The sequence below is a fragment of the Pristis pectinata genome, chromosome 16, assembly GCF_009764475.1.
Source record: "Pristis pectinata isolate sPriPec2 chromosome 16, sPriPec2.1.pri, whole genome shotgun sequence".
Taxonomy (NCBI): domain Eukaryota; kingdom Metazoa; phylum Chordata; class Chondrichthyes; order Rhinopristiformes; family Pristidae; genus Pristis; species Pristis pectinata.
In genome coordinates this window covers 14,612,318-14,627,278 of record NC_067420.1, presented here as the reverse complement: position 1 = coordinate 14,627,278, position 14,961 = coordinate 14,612,318, and the positions used below count along the sequence as shown (strand labels likewise).

Sequence of the window (14,961 nt, the reverse complement as noted above, 5' to 3'; positions counted from 1 at the left end):
ATTTATTGTTTATTTCACAGCAAAAGAAACAGTCAAAAGTCTGATAATCCGAGAACACAGAAAGAGAGGCATGAACAAGGAATGCATGTAATTCCTTCACTCAACAACTGTATTGCTGAAGGTGGCCAGGAGCGGCGCTATGTGGCCTACTTTATGTCGGCATAAATATCCTTTAAATAGCCATCCCTTTAAGTGGAAGATACCATTATTTATTGTGGCGTGAACTTAAAGTTTCTTCTTGGTTTCGCTGAGTTTCGCAGCACGTTGACCCGCTGCGTTTTTTAAAACCGAAAGTCGCTCGGGGAGCGCGGAGTTAGTCCCCGGAGGGGGGAAGGCAGAGGGGGGAGGGGAGAGGTGGGGGCGGGGCAGGGCGGGGGAAGCGGAGAGAAGGGGGAGAGGGAGAGGTGGCAGAGTCCGGAGATGGCCGCCACCATGAAGAGAACGGTGAGGCGGCGGGGGGCGGGGGTGAGGGGACGGGAGTGGGGAGTGGGGGGAGTGGGGGGAGTGGGGAGTGGGGGGAGTGGGGGGAGTGGGGGGGTGGGAGTGGGGAGGAGGAGGAGGAGGAGGAGGGGAGACTGGGGGGATAGTGGGGAGGTGGAGGGGAGGAGGGGGATAGTGGGGAGGTGGAGGGGAGGAGGGGGAGGTGGAGGGGAGGAGGGGGAGAGTGGGGGGTGGGGAGGAGGGGTAGGAGGTGGGGGAGAGGGGAGGAGTGGGGGAGGGGTAGGGGAGGAGTGGGGGAGGGGGAGGGGTAGGGGAGGAGTGGGGGAGGGGGAGGGGTAGGGGAGGAATGGGGAGGGGAGGAATGGGGGAGGGGTGGGAGAGGGAGGGGGGAGGGGTGGGAGAGGGAGGGGGGGAGGGGTGGGAGAGGGAGGGGTGGGAGAGGGAGGGGGGAGGGGTGGGAGAGGGAGGGGGGGAGGGGTGGGAGAGGGAGGGGTGGGAGAGGGAGGGGGGAGGGGTGGGAGAGGGAGGGGAGGGAGAGGGAGGGGGGAGGGGAGGGAGAGGGAGGGGGGAGGGGTGGGAGAGGGAGGGGGGAGGGGTGGGAGGGGGAGGGGGGAGGGGTGGGGGGGGAGGGGTGGGAGAGGGAGGGGGGAGGGGTGGGAGAGGGAGGGGGGGAGGGGTGGGAGAGGGAGGGGTGGGAGAGGGAGGGGGGGAGGGGTGGGAGAGGGAGGAGGGGAGGGGAGGGGGGGGAGGGGTGGGAGAGGGAGGGGGGGAGGGGTGGGAGAGGGAGGGGGGGAGGGGTGGGAGAGGGAGGAGGGGAGGGGGGGGAGGGGTGGGAGAGGGAGGGGGGGAGGGGAGGGAGGGGGAGGGGGAGGAGGGGTGGGAGGGGGAGGGGTGGGAGGGGGAGAGGGGGAGGGGTGGGAGAGGGAGGGGGAGGGGGGAGGGGGAGGAGGGGTGGGAGAGGGGGGGGAGGGGGAGGAGGAGGAGGGAGGGGGAGGAGGGGTGGGGGTGGGAGGGGGAGGGGAGGAGGGGTGGGAGAGGAGGGGGAGGAGGGGTGGGGGTGGGAGAGGGAGGGGGAGGGGTGGGAGAGGGAGGGGGAGGAGGAGGGAGGGGGAGGAGGGGTGGGAGAGGGAGGGGGGAGGAGGGGTGGGAGAGGAGGGGTGGGGGTGGGAGGGGGAGGAGGGGTGGGAGAGCAGGGGTGGGGGTGGGGGTGGGAGGGGGAGGAGGGGTGGGAGAGGAGGGGTGGGGGTGGGAGGGGGAGGAGGGGTGGGGGTGGGAGGGGGAGGAGGGGTGGGAGAGGGAGGGGGAGGAGGGGTGGGGGTGGGAGGGGGAGGAGGGGTGGGGGTGGGAGGGGGAGGAGGGGTGGGGGTGGGAGAGGGAGGGGTGGGGGTGGGAGAGGGAGGGGTGGGGTGGGAGGGGGAGGAGGAGGGGGGTGGGGGTGGGAGAGGGAGGGGGAGGAGGGGTGGGGGTGGGAGAGGGAGGGGATTGGGAGGGAGGGGGAGGGGATGAGTGGGGAGGGGGAGGGGAGATGAGGGAGGGGAGTAAGGGAGAGGGGAATGGAAGGGAGATCAGGGTGGATTTGAGGGGGGAAATTAGGGGAGAATGGGGGAGTGGGAGAAATGGAGGGGGAGGGGAGGGAGAAGGAGGGGAGGGAGAGTACGTGGGAGAGATTAAAAAGAGGGGAGAGGGAGATATGGAGGTGGGAGGAGGAACAGAGTCGGGGGAGGGGAGAATAGAGAGGGAGGGAATGGTGATGGGGACATGGAGAGAGAAAAGGAAGGGGAATAGAGAGAGAGTGAGAGTGGTAGAGGGAGAGTGTGGGGGAGAGAGAATGGGAGGGTATGGAGAGCAGGAGGAAACAGGGAGGATATGGAGGGAGAGAGAACGGGGAAGGGGAGAATGTGGAGGAGGTGAAATAAGGGGAATTGGGAGAAAAAGAAATGGGAGAAGGAAATAGGGAATGAAAGGGGGAAATATACAAACGAGAGAGGGTGAGAAAGGGGAGGATGAAGAGGGGGCATAGGGACGAGGAGGGAATTGGGAAAAGAGAGAGAGGGATGGGAGGAAATGGGAAGGTGGGAGATTGGACTTGGAGAGGATGTTTCCATTCGTAGGAGAGTCTAGGATTGGAGGGCACAGCCTCAGAATAAACAGATGTCCCTTTTAAAACTGAGATGAGGAGGCTGGTGATTCGTTGCTACAGAAGGCTATGGAGGTCAAGTCATTGGGTGTATTTAAGGCAGACGTTGATCGGTTCTTGATTGGTTAGGGGGTTGAAAGATGTGGGGAGAAGGTGGGAGAATGGGATTGGAAAAACAATCAGCCATGACTGAATGGAGGAGTGGACTCAATGGGCCAAATGGCCTAATTCTGCTCCTATATCTTATGCTCTTATGTTGCTGTGGCAGAAAGCTGCTGTGACCCTGTTACTCCATTAGGGACCTGGTTGAGAGCACTCTGTCAACATGTGGAACAGATCCTGCTGGTTCCCAGCAACGGCCTGCATTCATGCTGCTGATCAGGCCACTGAGCCCAACATCTCCATGCTGAGCGACTGCATCATCCGCCCTGCTTGCCTTTGCAGACAGCCTCTGCAAATTCCTGTGATGGTTCACTGTGTACCAAGCTGTATGGCGGTGAAATCACTGTGTCCTTGCTACAGGAGGACCAGGTTCCTGGCGCAATAGCGCATAGCTCAAGTGGATGTCAGTTTTAAGTACAGCAGGGTACTTATCTCTGAGTGTTCAGACTCCAGGACCAAGAGCACCATAACAAATCAGAGCTCTGTGGATGGCACTAAATGGCATACCAATAAGCACGATAAAAAGGGTTTAAACAAAATGAAAACTGCAAGTTATTGGATAGACTCACGGAGCATGGAAATAGGACCTTGAATCTACTAAGTCCACGCTGACCATCAGACACCTTGTAACCTATTAATCCCATATTCCTCCTCCCTACATTTCCATCAATCTCCCCCAGGTTCTACCACTCACAATATTAAATGAAGCATGTGGTGTGGAACAGTTATTTGTACTGACAGTAAAATGACAGATTTTGCACTCAGTAGCTGCCGATGGAAGTGAGTAGTCGAATTTAAAGCAGAAAACTTCATTGTGTTAGTTGTTGATGAACCTCAAACGGAATGTGTCTCGGCCTTTTATGAGTAAATGGGAGAGGAGCCAGGTAAAAAGACAATAAAAGCATGGTCTGTGTTGATATGATGGGGAAACTTTTAAAGTCCAGTCGCCCAGAATTTGAATGAAGCATACTCTCATTAGTACAAATTAGCTATCAACTTGTATCATCCATGCAGCTGTGTAAAATTTGGGTTCAGCCACATTTGGACTACTGCATGGCTTTTTGGTTGCCGCAGTACAGGAAGGATGTGTGTGCTTTGGAGAAGGTGCAAAAGGGTGTTGCCTGGAATAGAGAGTATTAGCTATGAGGGGAGGTTGGACAAAATGGGATTGTTTTCTCTGGAGTATTGGAGGCTGAGGGGCATCCTGACAGAAGTGTATAAAGTTAAGAAAAACATAGATAGCGTAGATAGAGTTTTTTTTCCCCTAAGGTGGAAATGTCAAATACTGGAGGGCATAGATTTAAGGTGAGAGAGTGAAAGTTTAAAGGAGATTTACGAGGCAGGTTTTTACACGGAGAGTGGTAGGTGCCTGGAATGCACTGCCACAGGAGGTGGTGGCAGCAGATACAATAGGAAAATGTAAAAGGCATTTAGACAGGCACGTGAGCTGGCAAGAGATGGAGGGATAAAGACCATGTGCAGGTAGATAGTATTAATTTAAATTGGCATAATGGTTGGCACAGACATGATGGGCTGAACGGCCTGTTCCTGTGCTGTACTGTTCTATGTTCCAGCTTGCTGCTGTCAGGAATTTCATGTATCTCAATCTCGCACTTTACTTTCCTGTGAATTGCACAAAGTTGCTGTATTTGTGCATTAAATGCTCATTAAGCATACCACAGAGTAAAGTCCATTGAGTAATAACCCCTGGGCTCTTAATGACATTGTTAGTGATGGTCAATGAATCACTCTGACCAGAAAGTAAAAGCAAAGCAGCAGAATCTCATTCTGCCTGCTCGTAAATTGGAGGAGACTTTTTCTAAAAAAGTTTTAAGTGTATATATTTTATTTGATTTCCACACTTGTTTTTTTCCCTTCTTTAAGGAAAAAAGTTTGGTATGGTTTTCATTGAATTAGAATACAAAATGAAGTGTGGCATTTTATTGTTGACGTTGTAGCTTCTAATGCACTGTGGGTGCTAAATAGCTACCTTGTGTTTCCAATGTAAGGAAGTTAGATTTGTAAAACTTTCCATATTTTACACCCATAATTCTTAAATGACAAAAATGTAAAGTTCATTTATTCAATAGGATTCAACTTCAAATGAAATTTTAGCTAGACAAGAATAAACAAGATTTAGATCATTAGTTTTGCTTTTAAACAAAATACTTTTATAGTCTATCGGACTTGCAATCACTTCCCTTAAGAAATTTGCCAGAGCTGTTATAGTTTCTGACTTGCAATCACTTCCCTTAAGAAATTTGCCAGAGCTGTTATAGTTTCTGTCAGGAGGTGTGAAGAGGATTGCATATTGTTGCAGTGTGAAGACTGGTGTGCCTCAACAGAATGTGGGGAGGAAAGTGATCTGGCAGGTGGATAATGGTTGGGGTTTCGTTGGAAAGTGGAGAAAATTCACAGTGGCAAGATGCAATTAGTGAAAAATGTTACCAGATATTGTGTAGATAGTTCTCTGAGACTGCTGTCTTGAAAATTGGAATGTAATTTTTCATTTCCAAGTCCCAGATCAATATTATGTAAGCCCTTGGTTCTGGTTGTAGTGCTGAATGTTATCATTCAGGTACTGGCTCTGAAGTATTGACAACTCTGTATTTATAAGAATTTTAGGTTCTTAACCATTACAGAGGTGACTTATTTTTCATATTTTACATCTTAAACTAATGCTTTCAAGATGCTGGGTCTAGCTTCTAGAAAGGTCTCCAGTTTTGCAGTAATTGTTCAGTTATAGAATTGTGTAAACTTAATTCAGTAACTAGATTTACTGATGCTCTACTACCTAGTAGACATCCTCAAAAATACTAACTAGATGCATTATTTTTGAGAGCTAGTGATACCATGTTGGTGGCTCGGGTTGCTGTCATTAAAATTATAGTGAAATGAGCATGACGGATTGCAGTTGAGATCAAGAATCTTTAAACTGCTTGGCCAGCTTTCTGCATGGCACAATGATGCAGCAGGTAGTGCTGCTACCTCACAGCACCAGTGATCCAGACCTTGTGGAATTTGTTCTCCTTGTGACTCTGTGGGTTTCTTTTGGGTGTTCCGGTCTCTTCTCCTGTGCCAACGCCATGCCAGTTAGTTTGTTAATTAGCTACTGTAATTTACCACTAGTGCTGCTGGATGCTAGATGTATCTCAGAGGATTTAATGGATACCTGAGAAAGAATAAGTTAAAGGGAAATAAGTAGAGGAATGGGAATGATGATATTTCTCGGAGCTGGCATGGATTGATGGGCTGAATGGCCTCTTGTTGTTTGGAAATAATGAGAATTTTCATGTTCCATGTTTCCATTTCTCTAACTTTATTGAATATCCATCTGGACTTTTTGCAAGATAAAATCTTACATAAAACATCACGTAACTGTGCAGTTTGCAAACATCCTTCTCATCTTGACTGAAGTAATCTAGTCTCTGCCTAAGAAATAGTCAATTGAATTTATACTTCAGGTATTTGTAATTGTGTGGCAATTGCTTTTGTCTTCATTACTATGCTGAAAATGTTGCTGTTGACTGTCTGCAAGACCAAGATTTAAGGATTTCTCCATCATCTGTAAATTTTCAGTTTCCAATAGCTGTCCCTTTCATTTGCAGTGAGCAATTGGACATTCCACAGTGCACAACAGAAACAATCTCTGCAAAAAACATGCATATTGGATGTGGAAGTTACTCAGGCTTGAAATACTGAAAGCTTTTGTGATTCCAGTTTTTCAGCAATTAAAGAAGAATTTAGTTTTTAAAGCTCTTTTATTCTTTAGGGCTTTTACAAGATATGATTTCACACTAGCACAAAAATGGAAAGATGCATTAAACCAGCCAACACTCTGCAAATGTACATTTTTGACAATTCAGTAGTTGCCTTAAGATTGTACTTGGTAGATATTTCCCAGTAAATATATAAAGCAGTTTAGATCTCTGGATACTTAAGTCCAGAGCAATGTTTAAGTGAAATGTGTGTATAAATTAACCACAAAAATATATTTTGTTTATAGGCAGTAGAAGATGTTAATGTTACCTTTGAAGACCAACAGAAGATTAATAAATTTGCAAGAAATAATAACAGGCTCATAGAACTTAGGGAAGAAATAGAACTGAAAAAGGTAAATGAGGGGTTTCATTATATTCAACTACGAAGATGTTTGAAATACTACCCTGTATGTATAGCCTGAATCTTTGTTATTTGGCTCAAACATTCTAGCTGAATTGATAAATTTTGAGAGCTAGTGATACTATATTAGTTTCTGTCATTAAAAGTGTACTGAAAGGAACACAAGTTGAAGTCAGAAGCTGGAATCGTTCATTTTTAATTCCATGGCCAGCACTTTTCAGTCAAGGGCGGTTGGGTGGTATATTTGGGGCCAATGGCATTAGATGGAAACAGTGCCTGCACTTCTGGTCATAGTATTACATTGTTGAGTTTTACTGAAAGAGGCAACCAATGGCAGAGTCAAATATGCAGGTGAGAATTGCACTCATCGTGGTGCTAGTGTGCGAGTGGCATTGACTGACGTCTATATCTAGCCTCCTCTGTCAGTGGTGCTATAATAGTGATTTTGGAGCAATGAACCAAAGGAACAAAAAATGCTTGTGTACCTCGTATTTAAAGGAGAATCTTCTCCTGTGCTTCTACCTTCTAAGATAAGATAAGATCTTTAATTAGTCACGAACCAGCAACAAAAGAAACACACTGAGCATGATTCAGTGTTAAAAACTATTTTATTAATCACTACTTATGACCATATGTAAAATAAAAGTAAAAATGTTAGTATGTTAGAATTCAAAAATGTCAAACCTTGAACATTAACCCCAAAAACTAAACTCTTCGTGTGTGTGTGTGTGTGTGTGTGTGGCAAAGTCCCAAACTCCCTGTTCAGGAATGGTTCTTAAAGTTCAGTTCCGCAAGCCATAAGGTGAAACATGAGCAAGGGCTTCTTCAACAACCACCGTTGTCTGAAGATAAGACGTAGACGTAGAGAAACATAGAGTAAATACGAAATCCAAATGTTCCACGATGGAACCCAAACGACACTTCAGTGTTTACTTGGTAGTGACTTCCTCACCCTGAAAAGCATCCGAATCGTGGTCGTCCACACACAAATACCTGTTTCCTTCTACAGGTCAGCAACAAAGTGAACTCCACCGGATTACTTCCAATTTCCATACATGGATTTCTGTGGCAGACACGGTTATTGTTTCTCATCCATCGATAGAGAACACTAGCAGGCTGGTGTCTCTCTCCCTTCTCTCTCTCTTTTCTTCTTCTGACTTCTTCAACAATGTCATTATGTCCTTTATCTTCTATTGACGTAAGCATGCCACACACACACACACACACACACACACACACACACAATCTAAAAGGGACATTCACTGAGTCCGTAACACATGTATGTCAAAGCACACAGTGAAATACATCTTTTGCATAGTGATTATTTTGGGGGGGCAGCCCGCAAGTGTCGCCACGCTTCCGGCGCCAACATAGCATGCCCATAACTTCCTAACCTGTACGTCTTTGGAATGTGGGAAGAAACCAGAGCACCCAGAGGAAACCCACACAGACACGGGGAGAACGTACAAACTCCTCACAGACAGTGGCTGGACTTGAACCCGGGTCGCTGGCACTGACCACTATGCTAACCACTATGTTACCGTACCGTGTCTGTACTATACCAGATTGGGATCATTTGATTCTCACTTGGGTAGAAAAGATGATTGAATATTCCATTGTAAATAATTCAAAGTATCTTTGAAGTTGCACAGAATTTATATCATGTGAAAGTAGCAGTTTTGTTTTAGATAAATGTTTATCTAGTAAAAGACTAATTCAGTTGCATAACCTGAGCTGCAGATTTTTCTGTTTGCCATTGCATTAGTGAATTTGCAAAAAGAAATCAAGTGTGCTTTGAATATCAATGAATCATTTTAGGACTAAATTTAATGCAAAGAAACTATTTTGAAAATAGATTCACACCTTTAGTACTCCAGTATGAGTAATGATTGGACATGTTTTTAAATGCCACTGATCCTTCTTTATGTGATTAACTTAGAAACAGTTACAGAATCTAGAAGATGCTTCTGATGATATCATGATGCTTGATGAAGATGCTGTGTTGGTGCCTTATCAAATTGGAGAAGTATTTATTAGCCACTCCCAGGATGAGACACAGGAAATGCTGGAAGCTGCAAAGGTAATAAATATCTTGGCTGCCTTGATCTTGCTGCATTTGGACTGAAGTTAAAATTAATGCCTTCATGTAATTAGTGTGAATCTATAATACAATAAGGCTGAAGCAGACAAGTGCTTAAGTTTGCAGTTAAAATTGTAGGGATGCATTGCAGATTTGTTTTTTCTAAATATTTTCCTGTTAATTTTGAGCAGACATATTTTTAAATGCTTAGACCACATGGATGCCAGCAGGTTGTTTAAATTATGGGTTAAGAGCAAAATAGGGACAAGAAAAAGTCCCTATGGTTTTGTTTTAACCATGCTTCTCAAAGTACTTAATGCACTGCTATTTTAAAATACCACTGCTATTGTTATACAGGCAAACAAGATAGCTATTTAGTATATTCAATCAAATAGCAGTGAAGTGAAAGGAGCTGTCCTGCCCCAGTGCCAGGGACTTGCCTAGAAATCCCCAGGAAGTCCCAATCTCGAGCAATGGCCTAAACTGGTAGCAGCATCTTCCTTACTGTTGGAGCTGCTTATGTGCTGCTCTGGTCAGTGAATCGTGGAGTCCAGTAGGATAACATAATCTTTCTTAGGCATGGAAGCCTACCTTCTGAGCCAGTGCCTGGTTAAACCTGGCATAAGCACAGCAGTGCCCATGCAAGTGAATGAGAGATATTGGGGTCTGGCAGGAAGATAAGAATATTTTTGTTATTTGTTTGTTTCAATGTTTTACATTCATTTTGTGTTTGAATGTGTTTTGTAGTGTTTCAAATACATTTATAAAACTGTTTGTCCCAGGTGTTTGTGAATGTCATATGTTCATTCAATGGCCTTGATTACACTGACAGCTTTGACAGATGGTGAGCCTGAGGGTGCAGAGCCTCACTTGCTGTCTCTACATCCAGCCTGTGCTGAGACAGCTTACTCTGCTGCACTAATCCACGCCAAAGGGATACCAGTGAAAGATTATACTGGGGTACCAACGTAGAGCAGTCAGCCAGTGATTGTGGGGCAATGGCGATCTGGTGTAATTACTTTTTTTTTGACTTAGACTTAATTAAGGAAGACAGGTTGGCTTTGTCACTCAAAATGTACCACTGAACAGTTATAAAGTAACTTGAACTAGTAAAAATAAGAGTAAAAGCCTTGGTTTCAAACATTTCCAGAGAATATCGATCCTGGCAATAGAATTCTTCAATGTTATACTGGACTGTCACCTTGTTTTTTGTACTTGAGAACATAATAGAAAATTAATTACTCTCAGGGAAGATGAGATTAGAAGGATTATACATATGGAACAGGCATGCTGCAAAAAGAATGATGGTGTACTGAATTACATCTTTTATAAGATTTTAATTATAGGCATGAAGTTGTTAGCAAATTGCTTATGTAATTGAAAATAAATATCTTCGAAATGATGTACAAAATGAGTAATTTTCTGTTGTAGTTATTTTAATGTTGCATAGGTAAATTAGCTTGACATTCTCTGTTTTTTGGGGGGCTTTAGGCTTGTTTGATTTCAAGATGATGCATTTATACTTCTGTAGCTGTTGGTTTTCTCAGTTACCTGCTCAGCTTTGAAATCATCAGTGTCTCTCAGTGTTGTCCTTCCAATATGTCCCTGTCGTCAAGCTCAAAGGGCAGAATCTGATATTGAATTGAGAGAGTGTATGGGATTTGGAACTGGATCAAAAGAAAACATTGTGTGAATGGTGTGGTTAGTGAAGCATGTTACAGGATGAAATATGAATTATCTATCTACAAATCCGGCTTCCCCACAGCAAACTGTGTTACCTTTTTTGTGCTTTGCGAAAAATGACAATTTCTTAAAGATCATCCTGGGATGATTTTCTTCAGTACAAATTAACTTCATAAACTTGCTTTCTTACCTTCCTTTTCATTTATTTCTAATACCAGCATGAAAGAGTGGTGAAATTGTTTCTCGTTAAGATGAATGATCTATTCGTTTGGTTTTGTTTCCTCTCTCCCTGCTTCCTGTTTACTCCTCTATCCTCATTTTTCTTCTTTCTCAGCCATATAACTTCATGAATTCTACTACCTTATAGCTTTTGAGACAGTTGACAAGCCATTTTCTCCAAGACATTATCTTCTATCCAGCATTGTTAGATTGTCTCTGTTTACTCAGTTCGCAAGTATCCAGCATTTCCAGCAATATCTGCTTTTCCCACTTATGCGCACTTCTTTCTGGATTCATCCAAGGGCCATCCTTGCATTCCTTTCCTTTCCTTACACAGATCTTATTTAATAGTGACTTCATTTGAAAGCTTTCTTCAATGTTAATGCTACCTCAAGCTTATTTGCAACTTCTGGTTTTAAAATGCTTGACTGTATTTCAGTTGCCGACAATCTCTCATTTTCAGACTGAGCAACTGTTATGTAAATGGGCAATTTGTGGACAGACCAAACCTCAACCATTCTTTTCATGTAGCTGTGTTTTCCAGCTTCACTCCTGAAATTTCCAGGCAGGTTTAGGTGATACCTATTTCAATATTGTTACAAATGTTCAATAAAGTGGAACCCTCCTTTCCTGAGCATTCCTTCATCTACATATTCATCTCGTTTATCTGTATATTCTGCCAACATTTTGCCTGCAGATTAAGGTAATATTCAAGAACTTAGTTCATTCACTATTTAATAAATAAAATGTAAATTCTATCTACATTAAAGAAATTGCTAATCACTTAAAAGCACTACCAATAAAATGGCTATTTTATTTAGCCACCAAAACTGCTAACTGATGAACCAAATACTTAGCCATAACTTGCACTCATCACTCCATTGTGCTTGTTTTTATTGAGTGTCCCATGTTGATTCTTCCTATCTTTACCAGTTGTTCTCTCGTACTCTTTCTCCTCATGCTTAATTCTCTCTACTTGTTACCTTTAGTGATATTTATTTTACTTTTAAAAGTATAATTTCTGAGTAAGTGGACAGGGCATGCCAGTATGATGACAACTGTTATGAGAGGCACAGTAATTTGCGAACTATAAGTCAAGGATAAAACGAGCTTAACTGTCAGGTTTTCTGGGGAAGGATAATTGGACATAACAATATAAATGAAATATATTTATTTCACATTTTGTTTTATTTGAACTAAGTCTGCAATTAAGCAAGTTCCTTTGGGGGAGGGATGGAATTTGGAGATGTCCAAACCTTAACTGTGATTGAATATTAACGGTAGTAAACTGCTGCATGAGGAAAATGTTAGAGGTAAGATCCATTTAAGACCAAGAACAGATCATGAAACTGAGATGTGCCTCCAAGCAGGAATCACGTACACTGGGCAGGTAGTCATTATTGATGGGAGAAACATCCAGCCAAAGAGTAAGTTAGAGAAATGTCAGGCAAGACCTTTCCAGCCTAGTCCTATTTCTCTCATTCTGTCTAAAAATGACTGTGTAAAAGACACACATGTATGCAGAAAAAAATGGGTATTTTTAGAGCAGTGTTGTCTTAATGAGCATAACAAGTGTGATTTAAGTGGTGATTTGTGACAGGAAGTTGAAATGCATGGCTAACTAGACGTTTCATGACAAATGCTTTCTGAGAAATTCAGAGTTGTATTTCTTTCAGGAGGCATTAGGAATTTTTGCAGTCCTGCATAAGTGCAGAAGTCCCAAACTTCCTGAGAGGTGCTCACTGGGAGTTTCCTGACTGCATTGCATTGTTGGGCTCTGTGGGCTTTTGAGGGAGAATGATAAGTTCCAAATAACATAATTAGTTAAAAATGTGTAAGTAACTTAAATGTTAAGAGAATTATAAGCACATATTTTAATTTATAATAAGATTGATTTTTTTTTAATATTTTGTGATTGTCAGAGAATGGTTGTAAATGTTGGGTGATTGCCTGAGGGGGTGATGGAGGTGAGTACTCTCAAGTTATCAAGTCGAGCCCTTGAATGGACAACACAGAGAAGGCTATGGACCAAGTGGTGGTAAATGGGATTAATTTGGGTAGATACTTGATGTTCAGCATGGATAGGGTAGATCGAAAGGCCTGTTTCTGTGCTGTTTAACTCCACAACTTTATCTTGTCAATTCGTATTTTCTTTACACAGGCAAAATACCAGCACAGTGAATATGGTATGAAGTGTTGACAGCTCTTCTCATGTGAAGGGTGGTACTGCCTGACTAACAGAAAACCCACTTTGCCACTGTCCCCACCACCCCACCTTCACCTGTGACTGGAATAGTTACATTTTGTTTGTCTTGATTGTAAAGTGACTCAATACACCCAATGTTATTAACTCCTCTAGCTTTATTTAAGACATAGAAGTAACTCCCACTGCTTTGTGACCCCAAATAAATGGGTATAGGAAGTTTTGAATTGATATGGCACATTCATTTTCTTAACTGTACCCTGACAAGAGTTTCAACTTCATTTTTCAGCAAAGTCTTCAAGATGAGATCCAGGCTTTACAGTCTCGCGTGGAAGCCATTCAGCAGGTGTTATCCGATCTGAAAGTTCAGCTCTATGCAAAATTTGGAAACAACATAAACCTTGAAGCAGATGACAACTGAGCTGTTTAGTTTCACCAATCACATCTCATTCAGTTGAATGATTAACTTTTCAGATTGGACAGCTATTGCAGTTTGTTTTAGAAATGGCAATTTAAGAAAAAAAGTCATCATTTTTGTTAATTATTATGGACTATCTTTTAACATTTTTGATCTACAGCTCCATTTATTTGATGGAAATCTTTTTATACTTGCTTGCACTAGTTATTTATTTGTTACGGTGATTTCACACTTTAATTTTTGAAATGTCTGTAAAACATTTAGATCTGAAATCCTGTATTACAAAAAACACAAGTTTATGTTTAGCATTCAAATTCAAGTTTATTATTTTGAATGCATTATCGTATGCAGACAATGTGCATTCTGGTCAACCTGCACAATCCCCCTTCTCAATAAAAGAATTAAGTTGTCACAATGCTAAAGCCAGTGTATTTGGGCATAATTGAACTCCTTGATTTATTATAATTTAATGTAGTGACCTTATAGTCTTCAAAAATTCTATATTTATGGTACACTAGGGACAAAAAATGAGATTTTCAGTCTTGAATCTTGCTATCCATTCTGGTTTATCCAGTTTAATACTAACTGGGAAACAAGTGGTGATGTTTTGGAGGAAATTCATATTACCAGGGAGGAGGTATTCACAGCCTTACAGCGTATTAAGGTGGATAAATCCCCAGGGTCTGACCAAGTGCATTCTCGAACATTTTGGGAGACTAGAGAAGAAATTGCACAGGCCCTTGTGGAGATAATTGCTTCATCTTTAGCCACTGGTGAAGTTCCCACAGACTGGAAGGTGGCTAATGTCCTTCCATTATTTAAGAAGGGTAGCAAGAACAAGCCAGGGAACTACAGACCGGTCAGCCTGACATCAGTAGTGGGGAAGTTACTGGAGGGATTTCTGAGGGTCAAGATCTACCAGCATTTGGATAGACAGTCTGATTAAGAGGAGCGAGCATGGCTTTGTGCATGGAAAGTCATGCTTGACGAACCTTTTAGTGTTTTTTGAAGAGGTAATCAAAAAGGTAGATGAGGGTAAGGTAGTGGATATCGTCTATTTGGACTTTAGCAAGGTCTTTGACAAGTTCCGTGTGGTAGGCTGGTCTGGAAGGTTAGGTCCCATGGAATCCAGGGAGAGCTAGTGAGGTGGATTCAAAATTGGCTCAGAGGTAGAAAGCAGAGGGTGGTGGTTGAAGGTTGTTTCTCGGAATGGAGGCCGGTAACTAGTGGTGTGCCACAGGGGTTGGTGTTGGGACCCCTGTTATTTGTTATTTATATAAATTATTTGGATGCAAATGCACAAGGCTTGACCAGTAAGTTTGTGGATGACACAAAATTAGAAGGTGGTGTTGATAGTGAAGGAGGTTATTGTAGATTACAGAGGGGATCTTGAACAGTTAGGGAAGTGGGCCGAGGAGTGGCAAATGGATTTCAATACAGGTAAGTGTGAGGTGATGCATTTTGGAAAGTCAAACCAGCATAGAAATGGTACTCCT

General features: G+C 43.4%; 1 protein-coding gene across 1 annotated transcript; it reads left to right on the top strand.

The window, feature by feature from the left end:
- Positions 1-407: 407 nt before the first annotated feature.
- pfdn4 (prefoldin subunit 4) lies at positions 408-13,887 on the top strand. The gene is made up of 4 exons (XM_052031406.1): positions 408-444; positions 6,747-6,854; positions 8,802-8,942; positions 13,337-13,887. The coding sequence occupies exons 1-4, from the start codon at positions 421-423 to the stop codon at positions 13,466-13,468; spliced, it is 405 nt and encodes a 134-aa protein (XP_051887366.1). The 5' UTR covers positions 408-420; the 3' UTR covers positions 13,469-13,887.
- Positions 13,888-14,961: the final 1,074 nt, after the last annotated feature.

Bases quoted from the DNA above. Each gene is read 5' to 3' on its own strand.
- pfdn4 (XM_052031406.1), top strand. From the start codon at position 421: ATGGCCGCCACCATGAAGAGAACG. The intron at 445-6,746 runs GTGAGGCGGCGG...TTTTGTTTATAG, and splicing joins CCGCCACCATGAAGAGAACG to GCAGTAGAAGATGTTAATGT. The intron at 6,855-8,801 runs GTAAATGAGGGG...TGATTAACTTAG, and splicing joins AAGAAATAGAACTGAAAAAG to AAACAGTTACAGAATCTAGA.